Here is a 22,264-nt window from a genome sequence, read left to right as displayed (position 1 = left end):
GGACATTTAATCTGTTTGCATAATCTGCAATGTATTTAAATATTCATGAACTAAATACATAAGGACATTAATTTAAGCTTCCAACAATTTCCAGACCCCGTTATCTTTTTTGAAATTTTTTCCTTTTAAACAATTACGATACATTTATTAGGTGTGCATTAACCCGAAAGTTGTAGGCCAATTCATACTTTACTTAGGCCTATAGTGTAAGCTGCCTTATGTTTGCACACTAACAGTGCCTTTGTACTAGGCTCGTTGTGGATTAGGTAGGCCCAAATAAGGGCGACCGGGTGATGAGGAACAGAGCCCAATGTATTCGAGACACATCGCCCTCGAATAATTTCTGGAACTGCTCACTCGAACTCGATCGTGGATCCTCGAATACGGCAGACTGACGCCTCGACAGCCTCAGTCACGGCCCTATATACCGATTTTTTCAATAATTTAATAAATAAAAAACACTTTTTAAAATATTATATTCATAGTCAACGTTTAATCGCCGTTAGTATTTTTCAGTAATACAATTTTTATTTTATCGGTTCTAGTATTCGTGAAATTAATAAAACTCACATGTTAATTCTAAGAAAATTAAAATGAAATGTTATGCGAATTGTGTCCCCCCCTTTAAGAAATTTTTTAGATTGTCAATACTTCATTTGCGTATCAAATAAACAAAGTACGTGAATTATTTTCTTGTACGATATTAAATGTTCTTTTAATTTTATTAAAATTAAATACTAAATTCTATTTTTAAATAAAAATATCAATTAATACTTTTATGAATTTTAAATTCCGTTTGCTTTTTTTTTAACTCTCTCTCTGCCCCGTAGGTGCTAAGAGGGTTACTCTTAGCAAACCAATTATCTGTTCGGCTAGGCCCACAATAAAGCGACCGAGTGAGGGACGGGGGCCAATATATCCGTTCGGCCTAGCCTTAAAAAATTCCTGGGGATTTTTTTCGATCGATCCCGAATTCCCCAGAGCTGTAACCTGCCACCTTGACTTCTCGGCCATTTGGTCGTCAATTCCGTTTGCTTTGTAACTCGTTTCTCCATGCGGAGACTAAGAGGGCTTCTTTTCAGTAAGCCCATTATTGTTTCGGCCGGGTCCACAAGGAGGCGTACACTAACGGCCAAATGGATAACACTACTGAACAAACTACTGAACTGGAGGTGGGTTCTCGCCTGGCCAATGGATTAGCCACGTGGTGTTTCCCGATTTTCTTTACGTTAGTAAATCCTAAATGTGTGCCATTTCCTATAAATATCTTTGCACTCTTCTTCCTTTGTCGTAATGAAATAAACCAAACAACTAAGGGGCGGCAGGATGATGAGGAATGAGCCCGACATTTTTGGGCCGAACAACTCAACCTCAGAAACTCTTTTGGAATCTTTTGACTCCAAAAGAGTTTATGAGGTTGTTTGCCTCTAAATATTTTGTTTTATCTAGTTAATGAACACTACAAATTAATGAAAACTTTTCTGGAATTTCACACGAAAATATGAGATAATTCGTGAACAACAAAAGAAACGTTGATTATTATCTTTACATAATATTCGTGATTTTTTTATGAATAATGAGAATGTCTGATCGCCGAGTGGGTTATGGAGTAGCTTGCTGTTTTGGGAACTTGCGATCGAACCCAAGCGGTCCCAAATCCTCAGGAATGTTTCGGACGTGTGGTGTATCACGGATACGTGGGATCACGTCTCTCATCGTCACACTACACAGCTTTTTATATTGTTTGCAAATCCGGCTTTAGGCACCATCACACGAAGAAGCGTCCAAAGTCAGAAATAACATTTCGGGAAATTTTAATTTAATTTAATGTTAATCTTTCGACATTTTATAATTTACACGAAATCTAATCTTTATTTCAACTGAATTATACTTTTGATACGAAACTCACGAAAGATTTTCATGCGATATTGTAAATACTTGTGAAAAAATCTAACTCATTTTTAATTAGAAATAATTCAAAATTATATATATTTTAATTACGTTTAGCTCGTTAACATTGAAATTGGCAGTAATAACCGTTATAAAAGCTGACAACCATTCAGATTGTTAGTATCCGTTCGCTGTCCATCTGCTAGTCAGTTCGTTCCGGTGTTGCAAAACGTGGTTCCGATGGCATTCTTCGTGCGTGCACATTTCTATCTTTTTGTGTTATGTTTAGCAATACATTACGCTGAAAGTTTACGCGGTATACGTAAATATATGTACTATCCATCAGAAATGTATTATTACGACAATTACGATGATTACGATGAAGACATTTACGTCAGTCAGAAGTATTCATCATTCAAGAAAAAACCAAATCAGACAAGTAAGTTTATTAATGAATTTTTAGAATTTTTTTCTACTCTCAGATACCCATTTTAGAAATTTTAAAATATATTAAACAGCATGGTACAAGGTTTATAAACACGGATTAGCAAAGATTAACATCACAGATGGCACGAATTTCACCAAAGGTAATTATTTATTAGTGTGATTAAATTAATTAACTTTTTATTAATTAATAAGGAATTACTGTACATTATTTATTAGCTAAGTTAGATTTGCATTTGCAAACGGAAAGAACTGTTGTTATATACTGTACTATATAATTTACGGAAAATATAAAATACTATTATAAGCCCGAAACCTGTCTAACACGGAAACGAAAAGCTGTACTGAAACATAACCTGTTTAAACAGAAATAATTCGCGCAAGGGCAACTAAATTTAAATCACTTATCATAGATACTTATAAATACTATAATAATACTGTACTCGATATATATAGATACTTGGAACATGAAGAAAAATAGAAACCTTCCACACATTATTTAATAGAATATTTTTCTGTAGTTACAGTAGAGCGTCGTTTATCCGAAGGTCGGTTATCCGAAGTTAATGTATTTTTTCGTACATAATCGGTTATCCGAAAAAGTAAGTTATCCGAACCCCAGTCCCCAATTAATTCGGATAAACGACGCTGTACTGTATATGTTAATTTTCAGTTTGTTTCATAAATACTGTTATTAATTTTAATGAATAAATTTTAGAAAAACGTATTAAAATTGTTTGTTAAATTATATTTTCAATTATTTTAAAACTGAGAAGATGTATAAAATTAAAATATTGATTAAACAAATTACAATTAGAACAAAGAAACATTCTGCTTTTCATTCCACATTTACTTTTTTATCTTTGCATTCGTTTAAAATTTCTGGTAGATTGCTCTTGAGCTGAGATTGAGTTGTATTATCTTATCACCCCAATTTCATTTAGAGTCTGTTTTTCTTTCCTTTAAAGAATGTTTTTCTATTACAGTGTACAGTTTTTGTACTATTTTTTACTTATGTGTTGTGTTGCTTTACTACATCAATCCAACCATTCATAAGTTGCAATGGTTGCGTTAAGGGAATTAGGCAATACAACTCGTGGTCGCTCATTCAGAGGGAAGTGTCTCTTGGGAAGACTTTTTTTTATAGAGACTCATCCTTGTCCTCAAAATTAAGTTGTTTGCTATTTTATAATAATTAAAATTATAAAAGTTTTTGAAAACAAATATCATAATGTAATAGATACGCCGGAAAAGTCAAGCAACTCGTTGTTAGATTTTATTTTTTTTTTTTTTTTTTTAGCATTCAGACTGAAAATTCCGAAGCAATAAGCCATTATAGAAACTGAATAGCGAATATTTTTGTTTTGGCTGTTCATCTGTAAGTTGACTCTGATAAAATTGTGTGTGTTTGATTTGTTTAACAATTTATTGCACTTCGCTTCCTCCTGAAGTACTCACAGTTTTGCAATTTATTTCTAAGATTTGCTTCTTGAATTACTTGTATAATCAATCTATGACGAATGCGTTCGGTGTAAAGGACCCGCAGCATGGGGTGGTTGATTAATACATTTCTAGACCTTTGTCTTTGAATAAATTAATTGTATATAAATTTAATTAAATATTGTACTGTATAGTTTTTACAGGTTTCACCGAGTTGACATTTTCAGATGTTAATAGCCTATTACTTTATTATAATATAATGTTTCTCGGGAAGACATATTTAGATCTAATTGCTAATTATATTTTTAGCGACTACCTTATTTTTATTTCGAGGAATTATCTCATTATTATCTACAGAATTGAATACACAGAAGTTATACGAACGTGTCAATTAACACTAAGCTGTACATATTGCTTAATATTAAGTGACATTGATCACATATTTCTTGTTAATTACTCGATAAATGATAAGAATTGTCATCATCATCCTTATTAGAACAACTTCATCGGGTTCTGTTAATACTTTTACGCTGACTACTGGATGGACAAAGCTATTAAGAGTTCAGTCTACCCTGGGGGATTCGAAGTCGATTTCGCGCGAGCACACCACGAATATTTTGGAGGGTTTGTCTGTTTGAAATACGTCGGACCCGCTCTTTCGCTACAGGATGGGACTGGGAAAACCTCACGATGAGCATGAAAAACACCTCCACGTGGTACTAAAAAGGCCTTTTTAGTACCACGTGGAAGAAAAGAGCATTTAAAGAAATAATGAAGTAAAATAAAAATTGTAAACACACAAATGTATAGGCTTTACAAACTATCCTTTACTCAAATTAGCGTTTCTTTAAACATAAATTAACTTAATTATAACAGAATCATCATTGAAATAAATACAAATTTAAGATGGGAAAGAGCAGAATGTTCTATACATAAACATTATGAATTTGATATCCATAAATTATGAATTCTAATATTAGAAACTTATTAAAAACTTTATTATGATTTTTATTCAACAAAACGAAACTTGCATATACTGTAAAAAAATATTGATATAATAAAATTAAAGTAAATTTCACGATTTTCTTCAACATAATATTGGGTGTAATAAAGAATTAATAAAGGATTTAAAGTATTTTATTAAAAATAATAAGAAAAAAAAACAGTTCACTAACGTAATAATTCGCATGCAAAGTTATATTATATGAATTTCAATCTATAAATATATTGTAAATTATGAAATTTTCTGTATTCATTGAAGAGTTTTCATAAGTTTGCTCGCTGAGGAATTTATTCGACATGACACCACTCGGATTCTTGATGCACATGAGTTGTGTTTTAACAGTGTTGTACTTAACAGTAGGACGTACTTATGGCGAACACTCATATACTGGAAAATTAGAGAAGTTGGAAAATAATTACGATGGGGCAACTACGACCAATTTTCCACCCGATTATTCACATGAAGCGAAACTTGATAAAATTCGAAAGGAAGCTGAGAAAAGTGAGTACATATTTCCTGCTATACAAGATAGACTTTTCTTTAAATTTATATATTAATATATTATCCTAATATTTAATGGTAGTGGTTGTAAATTAAAATATACTTAGGAAAGTGCAGTTAATGGCACTAGATTCTAGTCAATAATATATTTTGTTTAATGTCAGGATTAATATATCAAAATCTAAATACCGTTGATCCTCGCTGTGCCCACTGAATCTCCGATTGTTTCCTTTACTCTGTTGACACTTCTCTTTAAAGCTAACGATTAACAACTTGAAACAAATCACTCGAGGATCAGTGTATCATATTTAAATACTGTTGGTCCTCTGTTTTTTTCAGTGGATCCTCGAGTTGTTTTCTTCTGGCTGTTGATTTTTCTCTTTAATGCAAGAACATTAAAGCTAAGATCTAACATTTTGTACATTTTTCTTAAGCAATTAGACGTATTAATGCGTCTTCTGTATTAGAATTTCCTGTGTTAGTTGCTTAAAAAGACACTAATTTTCCCTAAAATAATCGTTGCAAAATGAAGGATGCATCTTTGTCTACGCCGAATAATTTTTATAACATTAATTATATTTATTTAATTTATCCAAAAATATATAATTGTTGTTATTTTATGATCTATTTTCAAAGAATGGCGAAATATAAGAGACTATTTCTTCAAAAATGATTCCATGAATACAAAAGGTAATTATTAAATACCTGTACTTTTTATTTTAATTCATTCATTTATATTTAAGAATATTATAAATAAGTAGATGATAAAAAAGCAACATTAAATAATTTGTTTTAAGTTATAAAAAATTAAATAATTTATTGTCGTTTTAATGTTTTTAAATTAAAATAGTTGAAGAGTCGATGCCTTCTCCTTACACAATGAGTTTGACGTACGAGGACACAAACGAAGACAGGCAAAAGAAGGACATCTTAGTGGAAATTTTACTTTCCGTTTATGACAGTATGAATTTAATGTCGCGACTGCTTGAAGGACTTTTTAATTAATGGACTGTAAACAATTATAGTTTGTATGTCACAATTATCGTTTTCGGAATAATAAAATTATCGTATTCTAAGAAAATACATATTTTTCTTGTTTAAATTTATGTATTATATTGCTCGTTTGAACACACCAACGCGACGCCTGGGCGATCTGCCGAGATGGTTGATTCTCGACAGAACTTTTTATCATAAACTGCCCCAATAGTTGAATGTGGCCAGAAGAGAACTGGCGTCCAATTACTGGTATTCGGCTGTGTTTTTATTCACTCAACCACTGGTAGGTTGATTTATTATCTATCGTACCATACACATATACACAAACACACCGTATCATATACATTTTCGTGTCTCCGGTACTCACCCAAACGTAAACATTTTCTTACTAAATAGAATCCAAATCTTTAATTTGAAGAAAAATAGGCCGAGTAGATAAAATAACTGATCGCGGGTTTTTACCTATGTACGATTCAAACAAGTGGCTAAAATGCCTCTGTTTATTTCATTTTATTTGTTAGGTTTAGTATCTAACAAATAAAATAAACAGAAACATTTTATGTTAATATATTAATAATTTTTGAATATTTTTAACAAAGAATACTTTTAATAATGAATTAGTGGAGCAAAGGAATACTTCGAACCTCGAAAAAAACAAATGATAAACCTACATAAACGAAAAAATCAGCAACGAGCAGCGTAACATTTTCGACGAAACACACTTATATTTACCCAAAAGTAAAATTGTCTTTGGCAATGTCTTTATGGGATGCTTATTTAAAGAAATAACTTTTATATTATTAATTAATTTTAAATGTCAAAACGCTTAATTTTCAAGATAAAGATGAATTTTAGTTTAAAAAATTGTAAATGCTAATAATGAGTAAAATCTTCATTACATCTGATCCCACACACGATATGACACATGACCCCTCAATCTCTCCATCCCGTTGACCTCCACTAAAAATATAGCGTTTACTTACAAGATTGACTCTTACAGACATGTCCACGAATGACCGTTATTCACAAGCTACCATTACAAATTTTGTTTTTTAAACATTTCCCTATTCTGAGATATCAAACAAAATAGACGACAATCAGGCAGACACGCAAACTCACCCACTGACACACATCCAGGGAATTTTTTCCACGTTTATTTAGTGTATGTGCGCTCTTACATATTCACTGCACTTAAGCCCTGCTCACAAAACAGCCCAGAATACGATCAATTCCAAGAAACTGCCTTTTGCTTTCTTCGACTTAATGATGTGGCTATTGAAACTTCGTCAGATATGTATGACACGGTTAAAGATATACAAGTATGCTTAGCGTTTTAACACCTCCAAACAGTAGTTCTATAAAGTTCTGATAATACTGAGCCTCTATCATTCTTTTTATAGCGATTTTAAGGCACTTTGATGACAATAACTATCCTACAATGAATCCACAACTCTAGCCATTTACATGTTTGTTTGAGACATAGTTGCATGTCCCATTTTGTAGTAATCGAACAATTCTATCAATGTTCGAAGCTTATTCTTTACAAAAGAATGTATTGTAATTAAAAAACAATGTACAGTACGATTTCATTTAACGCTTAGGATTCTCTAACATAAAATATAACACCATTATTTTCCTATTTGAAAACTTTTTTAAGACAAATTTACGTCACAATATTTAAATCTTTAATAATATAATAAATATAATTACAACTTTGAACAAAGATAAAACTTTGTTTTAGTCATTTCCTTCCGTTGTTTATTCATTAATATTTAAATCTTGTTTATATTCAAAGACCTTTTTGGCAATCCTAATGGCCACTAAAATTAATTTATTTCTTTTCACCATAAATAAATAACTTTTCCATGTAAAATGGTGTTTCTCGTGTAATCTTTAGTACATGTTTTTAACATTACTACTTTAAAATGAGGAAATTGTTGAATGTTCTTCATTTTTCTGGTCTATGTGTTTTTCTTTTTATTCCTCTTCATTTTCTACTGTATCACTGCAAAAATTTAACAAAATTTTATCTTATATTTGTATAAATTATTTCAAATACAATTCTATAAGTTAATTAAATGACGATAATAATATAAAATGTAAACTATTTTCTGAAAACTTCATTAATGATTTCTTACTTGACAACGGTATCGTTTAATCGAATACTTTTGGTCTCGGGTAAAGGCACAATGCACAAACCAGATGTAAGAGTCAATATTCCTATTATAATAAACGGAATGCTCCAGTATATCTTTTCACTCTGTGACAAATACAATAATATTATATTGTAAAGTAGTATAAATAAGTTAATCAATGTTAAAGACGAGTGTGAAGTCCTACAAGATCCTTCATAAAAGGTGCAGCGATCGCTCCGATTCTGGCAATCGTAGAACACGATCCAATACCCACGTTACGAACTACAGTCGGATACAATTCTGAAGTAAATCCATATATTGTGTTTATTGCAAGAACCATGCAGCATCTGCTTAACACTGTGAAGACAATCCTCAGCCATATAAGATCTGTTTAAAAAATACCGTAATATTCGTAATATATACTTTTTGAATTATAATTTCATGTTTCTAATAGTAAAACTGAACTAATGATTAGTATTATTGATTTCATGTTTACCGTCTGGAACAGCTGTTATTAGTAACGAGGTGATGCCTGTTGAAAAATATCCAAACATCAAAATACGTTTTCTTCCAAAGCGAGGTAAAATAATGTTCAACACACCAGAAACACAACATTGTAATGAGGCAAATAAGGCGAATAAAAGAAAGATGTTTCCTCCTGTGATATCTGCATTCAATGCTAATGCATAGCCGTCAAACATTATTACTAACCTGAAAGTAGTGGAAGAGATTCAGTAGTGTGTTTAAATAATTAGGATAAGTTAAAAGAAGGGAGACGGTTGGAATGTGTGTCAATTATTTTTGTAAAGTTAAACCGTTCTATTAATACAAGTTTTAATTTTCAATTTAATTTTTACAGTTACATTATTATTAACAGATGTATTTATTACTTTAATAAATTTTTAAAATAGACAGAATTATCTCTTATTAATGAAAACTCCATTAAAAAATACTTACCATAAGATGTACATGAGGAAAGTAATCTTGCGTAACTCTTTATTTTTGATCAAGTGCAAAAAGTTCATTTTCTTTTTCTGATCATTCTTTAATAGTAAGATCACATGCAATAAAAAAAACGTATTTAGTAAAGAAGATTTTCATATATATTAATTAATTTTATCTTTGTTATACACTAGCAGACAGTCCGGTGAGTAGCGGATCCGTGAGCCGAAAATATTGCACATGTTAATAAAAGGTCCTTACACGTTCCTGAAAAATACTCGGCCAAAACTGATAACCCGTAATTCGATACGTACGCAAACTTAGTCATGTGCATATTTCTGTCACTTCTAACGGGTCCACCAGAGGCCAAGCGGTTCTGTTCCCTGAACACGTAATTCAGTCGTGAGTTTGCGACTCGCCCGGATGGGCTGAAGTTTTCCGTGTTTTTTCCACCTCTGTAACGCCTGAATAGGAGCCAGTTACCCTTAAAAAGACCTTCCGAAAGGCATTTTTCCAAGCAGATGCTTGGAAAAATGCCTTTTGGCCAAGCAGATGCTTACCCAAGTGTTGCGTTGCCATAACTTAACAAAACGAACTATCACTTCTACCGGTACTGCGATTTGCTTCTGGCTACGCGCATTCTTTCGTGAAGTTGCGATTTCACTTTTTAGGAGTGTATTTATAAGGACCACCTATTAACATGACGATCTTCATATTGAATAACACTGAGTTTTTAATTAATTAATAACTAAGCATAAGTGTCATTTTAGTCATTTTAAATCGCAACATTCAAGTCCTGCCTAAAAGTTCTCAATTGAGCCCTTTAAAGTCCTTTAAAGCCCTTAGATACAGTTTCCATTTAATTTGTACAGCAGACGGAAACGTAATTAAACGGAATTTCTTTGGAAACTGGAGGCTGACGCCATAACCTCCGGTGCCATTCGTTATAACCCATTTTCTGTTCCATTTCCAATCACAAACTGATTTTATTTTTAAAATTCAACAGTCATTTCGTTATTTACAAATATTTTGAAAAACTTATTATTATATTATTTCAAATCATCGTCTTTCAGGAGAAAGATCAAGTTATGTATTATTAAAATCAATTTACCGTTCTAATCTTCCAATAAAGTTCTTCAATAATTTCGGTTAAGTGCTCGGGGTGTCTTTTATTCTTTTCCATTATGTTTCGTATAACGTTCTCTGCTTTACGTAGTCGACCGTGAGTTAGCAGCCATCTCGGAGACTCCGGTATATAACTAATCCAAAATATATTTTTGTAACATAATATAATTAAAACATTAAATGAACATTACCTGATGAACAGGAGTATTATAATAGATGGCAGAGTGCAGCATAATTGAATATAAGTCCAATTTTTCAGGAACCAAGATACTCCGGAAAGTAGAAACATCCCCACGGAAAAAAAGAGACACTGACTCACTATTACCTTTTCTCTGTAGCTTGGTCCGACCACTTCCATAACTATGCACAAAGATAATTTAATATTGTTAACGTTATGTTTACAAAAAACTTTGAATCTAAAATTTCAGCTTAAATATAAATATTCACACGGAAATTTGTCTATGATTTATCCACAGTAATTGTGTTTTCACTTCTTGCCAATCTGCATTAAATACACATATTCAGTTAAATGCTATGAACCTGATACAATGTATTGTAACCTATATGTGAACATTGCCAAAGAGCGTTGTTATTTTATTCAGTGTATGAATTCAATTTATGACTTACCGTATACATAAAACGTAAGATTACAGGCTGTGATTCCTGCAGATAAGAAGAAACGAGATACAGTAAACATCCAATAATATGGAGAAAATGAACAAAGAATCCCAAAGGTTATATGAAGCACGAGACTCCATGTTATCACTGGTCTTCTGCCATATCTATGAAAATATTGATATAATTAATACGTATTAAAACTAAAAGATTTTAATGAAATTAAAGACAACTTTACAGACCTATCGGATATCTGTCCAGATACAATAGCGGACACGAGGAATCCCACGAAGAAAGAAGAACCAGAAAGAGAACTTAACCAAGAACTTTCACAAACTAAATTCCACTGAAAATTGCGAACAGGATTAATCTTCGAATATACAGGGGGTGCAAAAGTAGGTACACCGTTGTTATTAAGTAAAAAACATGCAGGGAGAAAACAGGAAGAAAAATGTACAAATTTAATGTTATGTACAAATTAAATCACAAATAAGGAATTCAAACTAATCAAAGATAAAAACAATAATAATAAACATCAAACATTTGTATGTTTCAGATTCCCAACTTTTGCACATTCTGTATATTTAAGTAAAGCCTTTTAATTGTTACCTTTTCAATGACACTGTTTTTATATTGTGAATGATCGTATTCCCACGAGCGACAAGGAATCTTTGAAAAGTTCTTTCCATATTTTTCATCGTCAGTATCGTATACTTCACATCGACTATGTGTTGTTCTCCCGTTTCTGATCTCCAGAGGTGCGCTGATATTTTTCCACTCTTCCACGGACACGTTCATGTATTTCGGTGTTCTCGCGCACCAATAATCCACTTTGTATGCCAAGAAGGGCCAATTTAAAAAGTTCATTGCCGATACAATGATAGACCATGCGAATATACCGAATAAAATCTTCTGCCATCTTCCAAATGTACCGATAAGATCTGTAAAGTCTTGAAATTCTTTCGCCGTTTCCTATCAAAACAATCCAGCAACAAGTTGCATAACTTTTCCAGCTATTAAGAGATTTTATTTAGAAAATTACTTTTACAATCTTAATTACAATACAAATGAGGGTAGGGATAGTATTTATAAAAAAGTATAAATGTTAGTAATGGATAAAATCGACATTGAGTTTGACCCTACTGAAGATACACACGACCACTTTTTTCTCCCCACCCCTGGACCGAATTTTAAAAGCTTCCATGCCCTCGTATACCATGCCAAATTTCGTTACTTAAAATCTTTACATATTCTTGAGATATTGAGCGAAATAGAGCGAACACACACACATACATACACACACTCAAACATATATACTACATACGTGCGTGTAAAATGCTAGAATAATCTCCGATGACCTCAGGACTTTCATGCAGATATCATACTCATACCCGTGGAGAAACTGAGACAGCGAGCACTATTAGGTAGTAGTGTGGTTATTCCGTATGTTTGTTCAGCTAAAATATATAATGTCCTCAACGAAGTCATATCAAATAATAAATATAATTCTTACCGCAACTTCAGATAATCCGTTTCTGCTTTCTGTCGTTGCAGCCATGGTGTTCCTGATTAAAGTTGTATGATTTAAAGATAAAACAAGATCCTATATAAAAAATAATAATAATATAATTCTATTGTTTTGTCGCTACCACCTGTTATTATCTATAATATACAACAGTTTACAAAAGAAAATAAAAGAAGTGTGTGAATGTGTATGAGTATGGGTGAATAAGTCTAAAATAGTGGATATATGTATATTTTACGCCTTTTCATTATATTGTAAGTATATTTAGTTATTTTTATTTACCTATTAACTAGAATACTACGCTGGTAAGGTTACTTTCATTTGTCAGCTCACTTGCTTTCTACGGGTTGGCAATTGTGGAATTGACACAAGTACATAATTATTTAAACAAAGAAAATACTGTAATTTGTATATAAACTTTCGAATAGGCTTTAGTTACACTTCAGTGTAAAAAGTGTTGAGAAATTGTCTGCTAAGGATGAATGAGTCATACAATCTAAATTGAGGTGGCGACTGAGGGTCCAAAAGGTCATTTGGGAGAGATTACGCGTGGGTCTCAACGTTAAAAGTAGTAATTGATACGAAAGTTGTTTAATGTGCCATCACCTTCAGCCATTATTAAACTTATCGTATCACTCGGGTCATCGTTTTGCAACCAGTTGAGCTACTTTAACGAAGCCAATGACAGTATACAGAAAGCCAATGACAGTAGAAACATTATCAGAAATTATCTTGTTCACAGTATCATAATGCTATAGGACGAATGTATGTATCAGAAGGAAAGTGAAAGATGCCTGTTACATTACGTTTAAAACAATCAGGAAAACTCCTTATAATTCGTTTGATCAGGATGTCGATACTGATAAAAATTAATTTTTCTGGTGAATTAAAACATTTGCAGCCTATAAGTATATCATCCAATAATTTATTGTTATAAATAATCGGAATTTAAAAATGTAACAACAGGAATTACTTTGAAAAATAGAATAGAACATGTACAAAATTATACAGTCTCTCGATTTATCATTATAACAAATACATATATAACACGTAGATTGAATTTATTGTGTTCATTGATGTGTATAAGTACATATTTTCTCTCAGATTTTTAAAATTTTATACAAGTCGACCCCTCTATAACACTGTTGATTATTCCGTTTTATATGAATTCCATGTTGTCCGAGTCACTTAGATTTTACAAATACGTGTGCCGGGCTGTGAACGGTTCACGTATTTGTAAAATCTAAGTGACTCGTACAACATGGAATTCATATAAAACGGAATAATCAATAGTGTTATAGGAAGGTCGACTTGTACAAGTATACAATATGTTAATATTAAAATAGTTGTATCATGCTGAATAACGAAAACTAGCATAAAAATATATATTAAAATTTGCGTGTAGAAGTTAATTGCAAAAGTATTTTACAATAATCATAAAAAATGTTGCTACGTATAATAATGTTAATGTTTAGAAAAATTTAGCGTAGATGGAAATTAAGTTCCTTCTATCGCTGTATTGACTCGGTGTATTGTTTATAATTTATTTTACATAATACAGAAATTATTTCATTGTGACATCATCACAATGCCGGAGGCTGCAATTTTTAACCATATTTTATATTTATTTAATTTAAAATATATGCCCTGAACCTCGAAATAGTAAATTTCGATTTTCAAATGAATTAACATACGTAACGTTAATATTGGATAATACAAAAAATATTTTTAAAGCAATTTACTGCATAACCCCTTTTGCATTTTCTATCCTAAATAATTTCGAATGTGTTTATTACCATTTTAATTATTAATTATTTTAAAACTTCGCTTTTAAATATTTTAAAGTATTTTTAAAAATTCTGATAGAATAAAATAAATATTAAATTCTACTTGAAATATAATAATTGCTGCATTACTTGCGAGATTTCTATAATATTCACTTGTTTCTATATTAAGATTTCGCTTTAAAATAAGATAGAAAATGAATAAATGCTTATAATATTTTAAAGAGAATTTTCTTTATACTCTAAAATAGGGTGGAAGAAACAATTTCTTCATAACTTAAGAAAGAAGAAAGTATCGCTATTATTAAAATAAAACTGACCTTATTACGACTGAAATCGTTGAAATTCTTCTTTCGATATTATAAATATATAAACATAACTCAATTTAATAGAAGTATTTATATTTTATTAATACCACAATATCATACTTTTTATTCGCAGCTTCTCTTCTATATATATGTAGAAATTAGGTGGTGAAACGTCATTTTTCTTTCAAAAGTTGTAATACAATTGTCCTTGACAAATACTTTAAAGGATAAAATATTCTATGACGTATAATTAGTGATGCATTACCAATGACGTACTGCACATCTACTTATTGATGGATTACAGCAAAGCCAAACTTTGTAACCACGTATCAAAGACACGTATCGCCTATCAGAAATACACTATCTTGCATCCCCTATTGTTATGCCATATATGATTAAAATACTATAGTTATCACTGCTCTAAAGAGAATATGACTATTGTGTTAGGTTAAGAAAGCATTACTTATTGATATGTACGCAATGTAAAATCTTTGAAAAAATAAGAAATTAGTTTATAATTAAACTTTTTTCGCTTGTTTTAAATATATTTTAGTATACTAGATAGATACATCGTGCACATTATTCGTGGACATTATTTAATATGCTGACATGTTTAACGATATGTAGTATATGTTAGCAATATCAGCACATCTCATCCCAATATTAAGGATAAGGTATAAATTGACATTATATGAAACACCGTATTAATATACATTACTGTTCTTGCACCGCATGTTTTATGTTGTCAACGAACAATATCGACAGAAATTGGACTGAACTTTGGCGTTGATTGTTGCTTATTGTTATTAGCCAACATCGATTCAATGTTGGTTTCAATTGATTACATCATATAACAAAAATAGATTATCATTATTGGCCACATTGTCTATCTTTATTATTACGTACTGTACTTAGCAAACACCTGCCTAACATAAAGCTCGTTGCAAAGTAGTCCATATGGTGAGTTTAGACTTGATGTTGGACAAGTTGTTATAGACACGTGACTGTTTGTTCGATGATCTGGCAATGTCATCCCTTATGAAATCACTTGTGACGTTGTTGTAAAGAACTAAAAAGCAATCCGTCAAGCCCTCTACAAAATATTGTTTGGTAATGTCTTTACAAAGTGATGAGAATAGCGGTCACAATTTCGTTTACTTCTGACGAAAGGTATGACGTAGAGCGAAGTCTAGTCGATAGTCGACCAATAATCGATAGTGAACTCTACGATGACCGAACGAAGCTCATTCAATGTCTCCTTCGATCAGATTGCTATGAAATAGCCCACTTTGCTCCTAGCTTCAGAACAAACACTGTATTAGGAAACCGAGTTTTGATCGCTGGCATCGCACAGTACATGCCAGGGAACAACGGTGATTCCGTAAGTTTTGTTCCAAGTTACGTGCTGAATGCGTCAAGATGTACGAACCGAGCTATGCTGCAGATTCACACATCTCGATCTTGATTGTGATTGCTCTAAGTTCTAAAGATGGTGACATGATAGTGTTACATTTTCTCGAATGCAAGTCCAACGTCCGTATCCCTAATTAAGTAATAACAATCATAGAAATATGACAACCGTGATATACTGATACTGATTTTCTTATCTGTGATATACTGATGAACTGTGATATACTGTTACTGATTTTCTTATATAATTTTTCCAAAATACAGTATTAACAGTTGATGATATGCTCACAATATGAACACACTTTTTAACGGAATATAAGCCGAACAGGTTTAAATTCTACTGAAAAGTCACAAAAAATGGTCTAAATGAAAGAATAAACGATCCGTAAATTTACTGAATGTGGCAACATATTCAAAATGAAAACACTGCACAGAATTTTCAAACTACTTATAATTTTCTTCGATTCCTTAAATTCGTCGTGTTTACTCTCACTAAATATTGCAATTTAAGGTAGATTTTGTATCATTAAATTCAGCTTATCAGTGCCATTGGCCGAAAGACAAGCTTTGGTCTGTTCGAAACCATTTATCGTTTTCAGAGTACCGAAAAAAGTAAGAGTTGCTTTTATTATCTGAAATGTAGAATTCGATTAGATTTAACAACTTTTGATTTATATAAAACTTACGTATGAAAATAACAAAAAAGTGTTCTACCCTGTATGCAAATTGCTTAGTAATTATGAAATCCAGCATTTCTACTCCCAGTTGTCTGGATCCCAATATCTTTAGAAAGCACAAAAGCTGTAAATATAATAATATTGTTGTCGTGTATCAGGTGTGATCAACACTTAATACTACTGTCAAATAAAACAAAATGTTCTGTCGAATTGTTATTAATAACTTACCCGCATTTTGTCGATGAATGGCAAATTCAGAGAATCAAAGAACCTAGTCTCTTCCAGACATTTCCTAGACTAATAATAGTAAAATAGAATCTTATGACTGACTTCCTTATATCGCATCAAACGTCAAAAAAATATAGTAAAATATTAATCAGTATTTTTAATGATACTTAAACCTTAAATTAGTGGGATGAAATTCCATTCCTTATTCAAATGTCAGTATGATAATACATAAGAGATAGACGTAAATATGCTTCCAATGTCATTTATTGTTTCCATTTCGAGCGCAATCTTAGAGTATTCTGTTTGTATGTTCTTTGCGATACGAATATATTGCAGCTGTCGCGAATGAATGAAATGTATTTCCTCAAATAATGCCTCCAATTTATAATATATTATCATAAAGAATGTTGTTCCAATCGGAATAAAAGCTAAAGTAGCTGAAAGACATGTTATGCTTATCGAAACCAAACCTGTACATATACCTGCAAGTAACGCCCCACTATCTTCTTTCATAACCGGATAACGTTTTGTAATTAGAAATATTGGTACTAATGTATTTAATAATACGCTAAAGCTAGCATAAACCTTCGCGGAATAGCTTTGAAATTGAGATATTTTGTCTGCTGTTTCTTGACTTATATTTTCATCGTGCCAATGAACTTGGGTGTTGGTCATTCTCAAATATGTTATATAAAGTGTGAGTAATAAAGTGAAGCTTTGCGTAGTAACTAGGATAATTTTAGATATTGTCGGATAATTTGTAGATTTGTATATGTGGCCCGAACAATAAGGAAGCGTTTGTGCTTTAGGCAATATAACGATAGCCAAGAAACTTGTGTAATAAGTACAAATGTAGATACTTAATAACAATAATTTCCACGAACGAGTTTTTCTATTATCTCGATTGTTGTTTATGGCTTCGTGGTCGCATGTAATTATTAATAGTCGATCGAATTTGTCAATAAGTTTTAGAAGATATTTCAAAGAGTCTTTGATACAAACGCGATTTCTTGTACTTTGCATATTTATAAACTGCATAATGATCTATTATTGTTATTTAACACAAGTAATTTGTCTAAATACGCAGATATGTTTAAAATCTCAGAGTATTCTATACTATATTATAATGTATTATTCTATGGTTTATATACAGCACACTATAAACGCTTTAATTCTGGTGCTGAAATTAAAGTAGATTAGATTTAAATGTCATTAATTACACGTAGTAAATTATTAAGTATAAGATATTGTACATATACCTGCTGTTTTGGGTAGAGTGTACTGAAACGATTTCTTCTACAAATTATTCGCCAGCTTTGAAATATTCCGTCAACACTCGTGCAAGTTATATTATTGTTCTTACTGAATTTGGTTTGGTAAAATATTCGGAATTTTTATTCTTACAGTTAACTTCTTATGTAACGTAGAGAAATCTCATTAAAATTTAAGAAATTTGCATCCATTAGAGCTAATGGATACTTGCACTAAGCGATAGACTTTATTACTGTCGTTTAATTAGTGTAAAACACGGAAGTAGGAAAGTTTTATTTTCATATAAATGCACTTCATAATCAGTATATATTATAAAGGTAAGTGTACAATGTGCCTGCCGTTAAAACTCAAAAACCAGTCCCGGTACGATCAAGAGAGTTATATGGTGTGGTACCCCTCTATCCCCCATCCATCAAGAAAGTTCCCGTTTTTACCTGGAAGTTTCGTCTTCTAGAAATTTCTAGAATAGTCCAGAACATTCGAGAACATTTGAGAGCATTGTGGACCATTCGAAGCTTTTTTTTATGGGTGCAATGGGTAATACTGCGCATTGGTGGGGGTATATGAAGCAAGATCCGTCGTGGGTTCGAACGTCGGTTTCTTATCATTGACGAAGGAAAGAACCGAAAAAGAAGTGAAAATTCCAAAGTAGTGCAGTGAGTGAATAAAAATAAACAGTGAAGTGTGAGCAGTCAAAGTGATACAGTGCCTGAATATAAATCGAAAATGAAGTGTGAAATCTGTGTAAAGTGTACTTAGTGTATTTCTTAATAAAAAGTTGATTTGATTTATATTTTATACAAAATTAAAAGAGGAGGAGCTCTTGCCAGTTTTGAAGCAAAACGGCGAAAACAAAAAGAACAGCGATAAAACGAAACAGTGGAAGAGCGCGAGGCACGTTTACGTTCCCAACGAACGAGAATGAGCACCGTGAGAAGCAGAGAAACCGAAGAACAACGAAATGAACGAATTGAGGAATCAAGAATTGCGACACAATATTATAATAAAATCTTATAATTATTTTGGCAAATAAAAATAATATTGTCGATGATATCAACTTTAATATTCAAAAGAAAATTCCCGGTGAGAAGAGAATATACAAATTGATCGACACGATGGTAAACGTTGAAGAAAGTGTCAACTTCCCTACAGAATTTCTAAACTGTTTGCAAGTACCAGGAATGCCATTACACTGCCTTCGACTGAAAATTGGGTCTCCGATCATACTACTCAGAAATCTGAACTCACCAAAAGTATGTAATGGAACAAGGATGATCGTCAAACAGCTATCGAATAACATCATCGAAGCCAAACTTATGACTGAAAGGGACAAAGGACAAACAGTATTTATACCCAGAATACCACTGATCTCTACTGAACTGCCATTCCAATTTAAAAGACTGCAATTTCCAATCAAATTAGCCTATAGTTTTACAATTAACAAAGCGCAAGGACATACTTTAAAACATTGCGGCATTGACCACAAAGACTCCTGCCGACCCCCCCGGTCACACTAGTGTGAGAAGTCGAAGATTTTTAGCCCTGGTCACACTGGTGTCAGAACGGGATCTAAATTTCGGAAAAACCACATACAAGGATGGAGGTTAGAGGAGAAGTGGAGATACAGCAGGAGGTGCTGCGTTAAGCGGACTTGGGGGCATGATTCCTCTAATACTCTCCTTCACGGGGGATGCTGATGGCCTCAAATCCACCGATTTCTTCGAATCGGTAGATGAAATGGCTAAATTAACCAATTGGGCAAAGGCGCAGTGTTGACGGGGATAGCTAGAGATTTTGTGCCGAAGGATGCGAAGATGAAAGAAATCGAAACATACGACGAGTTTAAAACTTGGTTCGGACTGTAACTATATAATCTTAGCTTTCACTATTGAGTTTAAGGCTAACGGGCGCATTAAATTTGTATTTATAGCATATTTGCAGCAAATCTACAAAAATATTACATATGTTTAAGTCGTATGTAACAAATTTATTAGAAAATGGTATAAATATACGGGAGTAAATCCCAAGTAAGGATGTAAAATGTCACTTGCTAGCAAATCGAAGTAAGGCCACTGTGTGAGTGTAGGAACGAATTATATATATATATAGGATTCCGTACTTGCGAATCATTTATTAAATGATTAAAATAGTTTAAAACTAAGAATAATCACTTAAACTTGAAATTGTTTTACCAATTACAAGTTTTGTTTTCATTTATTGTTTGCCTTAAATTAACAGAAGTACGTTTCCATCAGAGAACGACTTGTGTTGCTTATAGTTTCGTGTAAAACCTTTTGAGTGGTTTTTTTTATTTTGATTGAATTAATCAATTAGCGATACATCGGTATATAAAACACTTTAGTGATATTTATGTATAAGGGACCGTCTACTTCCGACGAAGAGTATGACCTAGAATGACGTCGTGTCGATAGTGGACCCTACGATGATCGAACGAATTTCGTTCGACGTCGCCTTCTACCAGATTGCTGGGAAATAGCCCACTTTGATTCTGGTTTCAGAGCAAACACCGTATTAGAAAAAACGAGTATTGTTCGCTGGCATCGAGCACGTCAGGGAACAACGGAGATTCCGTTTAAGTTTCGTTCGTGCGTGTGTGTTTGAATTTCCATCTGTTCTCATGTCGTTTTACAGTGTTAAATCTTATAGCGTCGAAAAGTGAAGTATAGCTAAAAAGCGATGTATTCTATTGTAGGTTTTGTATTCTTGCATTTCTGTAATGTTTGATTTAGTACAGAGGTGATTTGCTAATTGTGACTCATTTTTTTCGTTTAGTTTCTTTTACGAAGCACTTGTCAATGAATTGTCTTTGTCTGCTCGATGTGATCTCCATCTTGTTGCCTCACAGTAAGACATCGCCGTTTCAATGATTTGAAGACCTTCTTGCCCTTCTTGAAAGTTTCGACCAATAGTGATGATCACTCCTCTTGAATTACTTTTCGAAGACCATCTAATGTTGTAGCCTTACGAAAAAAGAGACATTGTTTCAGGAAGCCAAATCCAAAGAAATCCATGGGGCTAATGTTAGGTGCTTTGTTGGGCATGTCCTTTATGTCCTCTGCAGGAGTGTGGTTCGGTCCACTGTCAGCCTTCACCTTCTAGAGACAAGCGGTTGTATCTAGCTGTGTGACTAAACGCTTTGTCATGGTGAAGAGTCTCTTTGGCTTCTTCTCCAGGATACAGCTGTGGAATCTTACTTTCCAAATATGATTTTAAAATGTTCTTCATATAGTAATTAGGGCTAACATTCGTAGTTTTTGGTACTCTAAGAGGAAGTGTCCTCCTGCTCGTCATTTCTTCAACAACTATAAATCTTTCAGGCCATCTGTCGTGACATTTTACAAGCCATTCTTCTGGCAGTTCCTGGCTGCACGTACAGAATTTTTTGAGTTTCATTGCAGTAATCAAGGTATATATACGCTTTCATCGAGGTTGGCCATGTACTCGCTTTTTCCTCCAGCCAATTATCTCTAATAGAGCTTCTTTGCAATAGTATTTTGGTTCTGGTTGTGCGCAGATGTGAGGCAACGTCCAGATGCTTTCTTCTTGGTAGCTGCTTGCAGATCTTCATGCATAATGGTCTTAACTGTGAACTAAGATATATCTAGACGTTCTGTTATGGTCCTTTGGCTAGGTGGATTTTTTCTAATCATTTTCATAACATTCATTATCTTAATACCGAGATTTGCGAGCCCTTACAAATATTGGGTGTAACTCACCAGAAGCACTCGTTTGTCGTTTTTTTCGTTTTGCTACCAAGCGCTCTGATAACTGTAAACTGGGAAACGTCAATTCCATTCTCTTGAGGGCTTTTACGACAGCGCGGGATGAAAGACCTTTGGAAAGAAGCTTGTTGCACACATCATCTTCACTCGCAACTGCTGCCTCCATTTTTAGAACAATCGAACTCAACCGTTCTTAGAATGTAAAGAAAAGCAACATCTACCAGTT

At 32.7% G+C, this 22,264-nt stretch overlaps 2 protein-coding genes across 2 annotated transcripts; one reads left to right on the top strand and one right to left on the bottom strand.

Annotated features, from left to right (window-relative positions):
* Positions 1-2,035: 2,035 nt before the first annotated feature.
* On the top strand, positions 2,036-5,399 carry LOC111636674. The gene is made up of 4 exons (XM_023381963.1): positions 2,036-2,329; positions 2,409-2,477; positions 5,135-5,278; positions 5,386-5,399. The coding sequence occupies exons 1-4, from the start codon at positions 2,131-2,133 to the stop codon at positions 5,397-5,399; spliced, it is 426 nt and encodes a 141-aa protein (XP_023237731.1). The 5' UTR covers positions 2,036-2,130.
* Positions 5,400-8,028: 2,629 nt separating this feature from the next.
* Positions 8,029-14,831, bottom strand: LOC111636679 (organic cation transporter protein-like). Its single transcript, XM_023381974.1, has 12 exons — positions 14,721-14,831; positions 12,605-12,694; positions 11,701-12,063; positions 11,334-11,437; positions 11,104-11,258; positions 10,668-10,836; positions 10,463-10,610; positions 9,367-9,452; positions 8,906-9,120; positions 8,615-8,796; positions 8,413-8,534; positions 8,029-8,279 (listed from the first exon to the last, which is right to left on the bottom strand). Exons 2-12 carry the CDS (start codon positions 12,647-12,649, stop codon positions 8,252-8,254), a joined length of 1,617 nt encoding a protein of 538 aa, XP_023237742.1. The 5' UTR covers positions 12,650-12,694; positions 14,721-14,831; the 3' UTR covers positions 8,029-8,251.
* Positions 14,832-22,264: the final 7,433 nt, after the last annotated feature.

The sequence above is a fragment of the Centruroides sculpturatus genome, unplaced genomic scaffold, assembly GCF_000671375.1.
Source record: "Centruroides sculpturatus isolate CEXI.00-Female unplaced genomic scaffold, Cexi_2.0 scaffold1030, whole genome shotgun sequence".
Lineage (NCBI taxonomy): Eukaryota > Metazoa > Arthropoda > Arachnida > Scorpiones > Buthidae > Centruroides > Centruroides sculpturatus.
The sequence above is the reverse complement of the archived record's forward strand: the minus strand, read 5'-3'. Positions and strand labels throughout refer to the sequence as shown.

Coding starts and splice junctions, on each gene's coding strand:
- LOC111636674 (XM_023381963.1), top strand. CDS start 2,131: ATGGCATTCTTCGTGCGTGCACATTTCTATCTTTTTGTGTTATGTTTA. Junction 2,330..2,408: donor GAAAAAACCAAATCAGACAA/GTAAGTTTATTA, acceptor TATATTAAACAG/CATGGTACAAGGTTTATAAA. Junction 2,478..5,134: donor TGGCACGAATTTCACCAAAG/GTAATTATTTAT, acceptor TGTACTTAACAG/TAGGACGTACTTATGGCGAA.
- LOC111636679 (XM_023381974.1), bottom strand. CDS start 12,649: ATGGCTGCAACGACAGAAAGCAGAAACGGATTATCTGAAGTTGCG. Junction 10,611..10,667: donor ATAATACTCCTGTTCATCAG/GTAATGTTCATT, acceptor ATTTTGGATTAG/TTATATACCGGAGTCTCCGA. Junction 8,797..8,905: donor AATAACAGCTGTTCCAGACG/GTAAACATGAAA, acceptor TTTTTTAAACAG/ATCTTATATGGCTGAGGATT.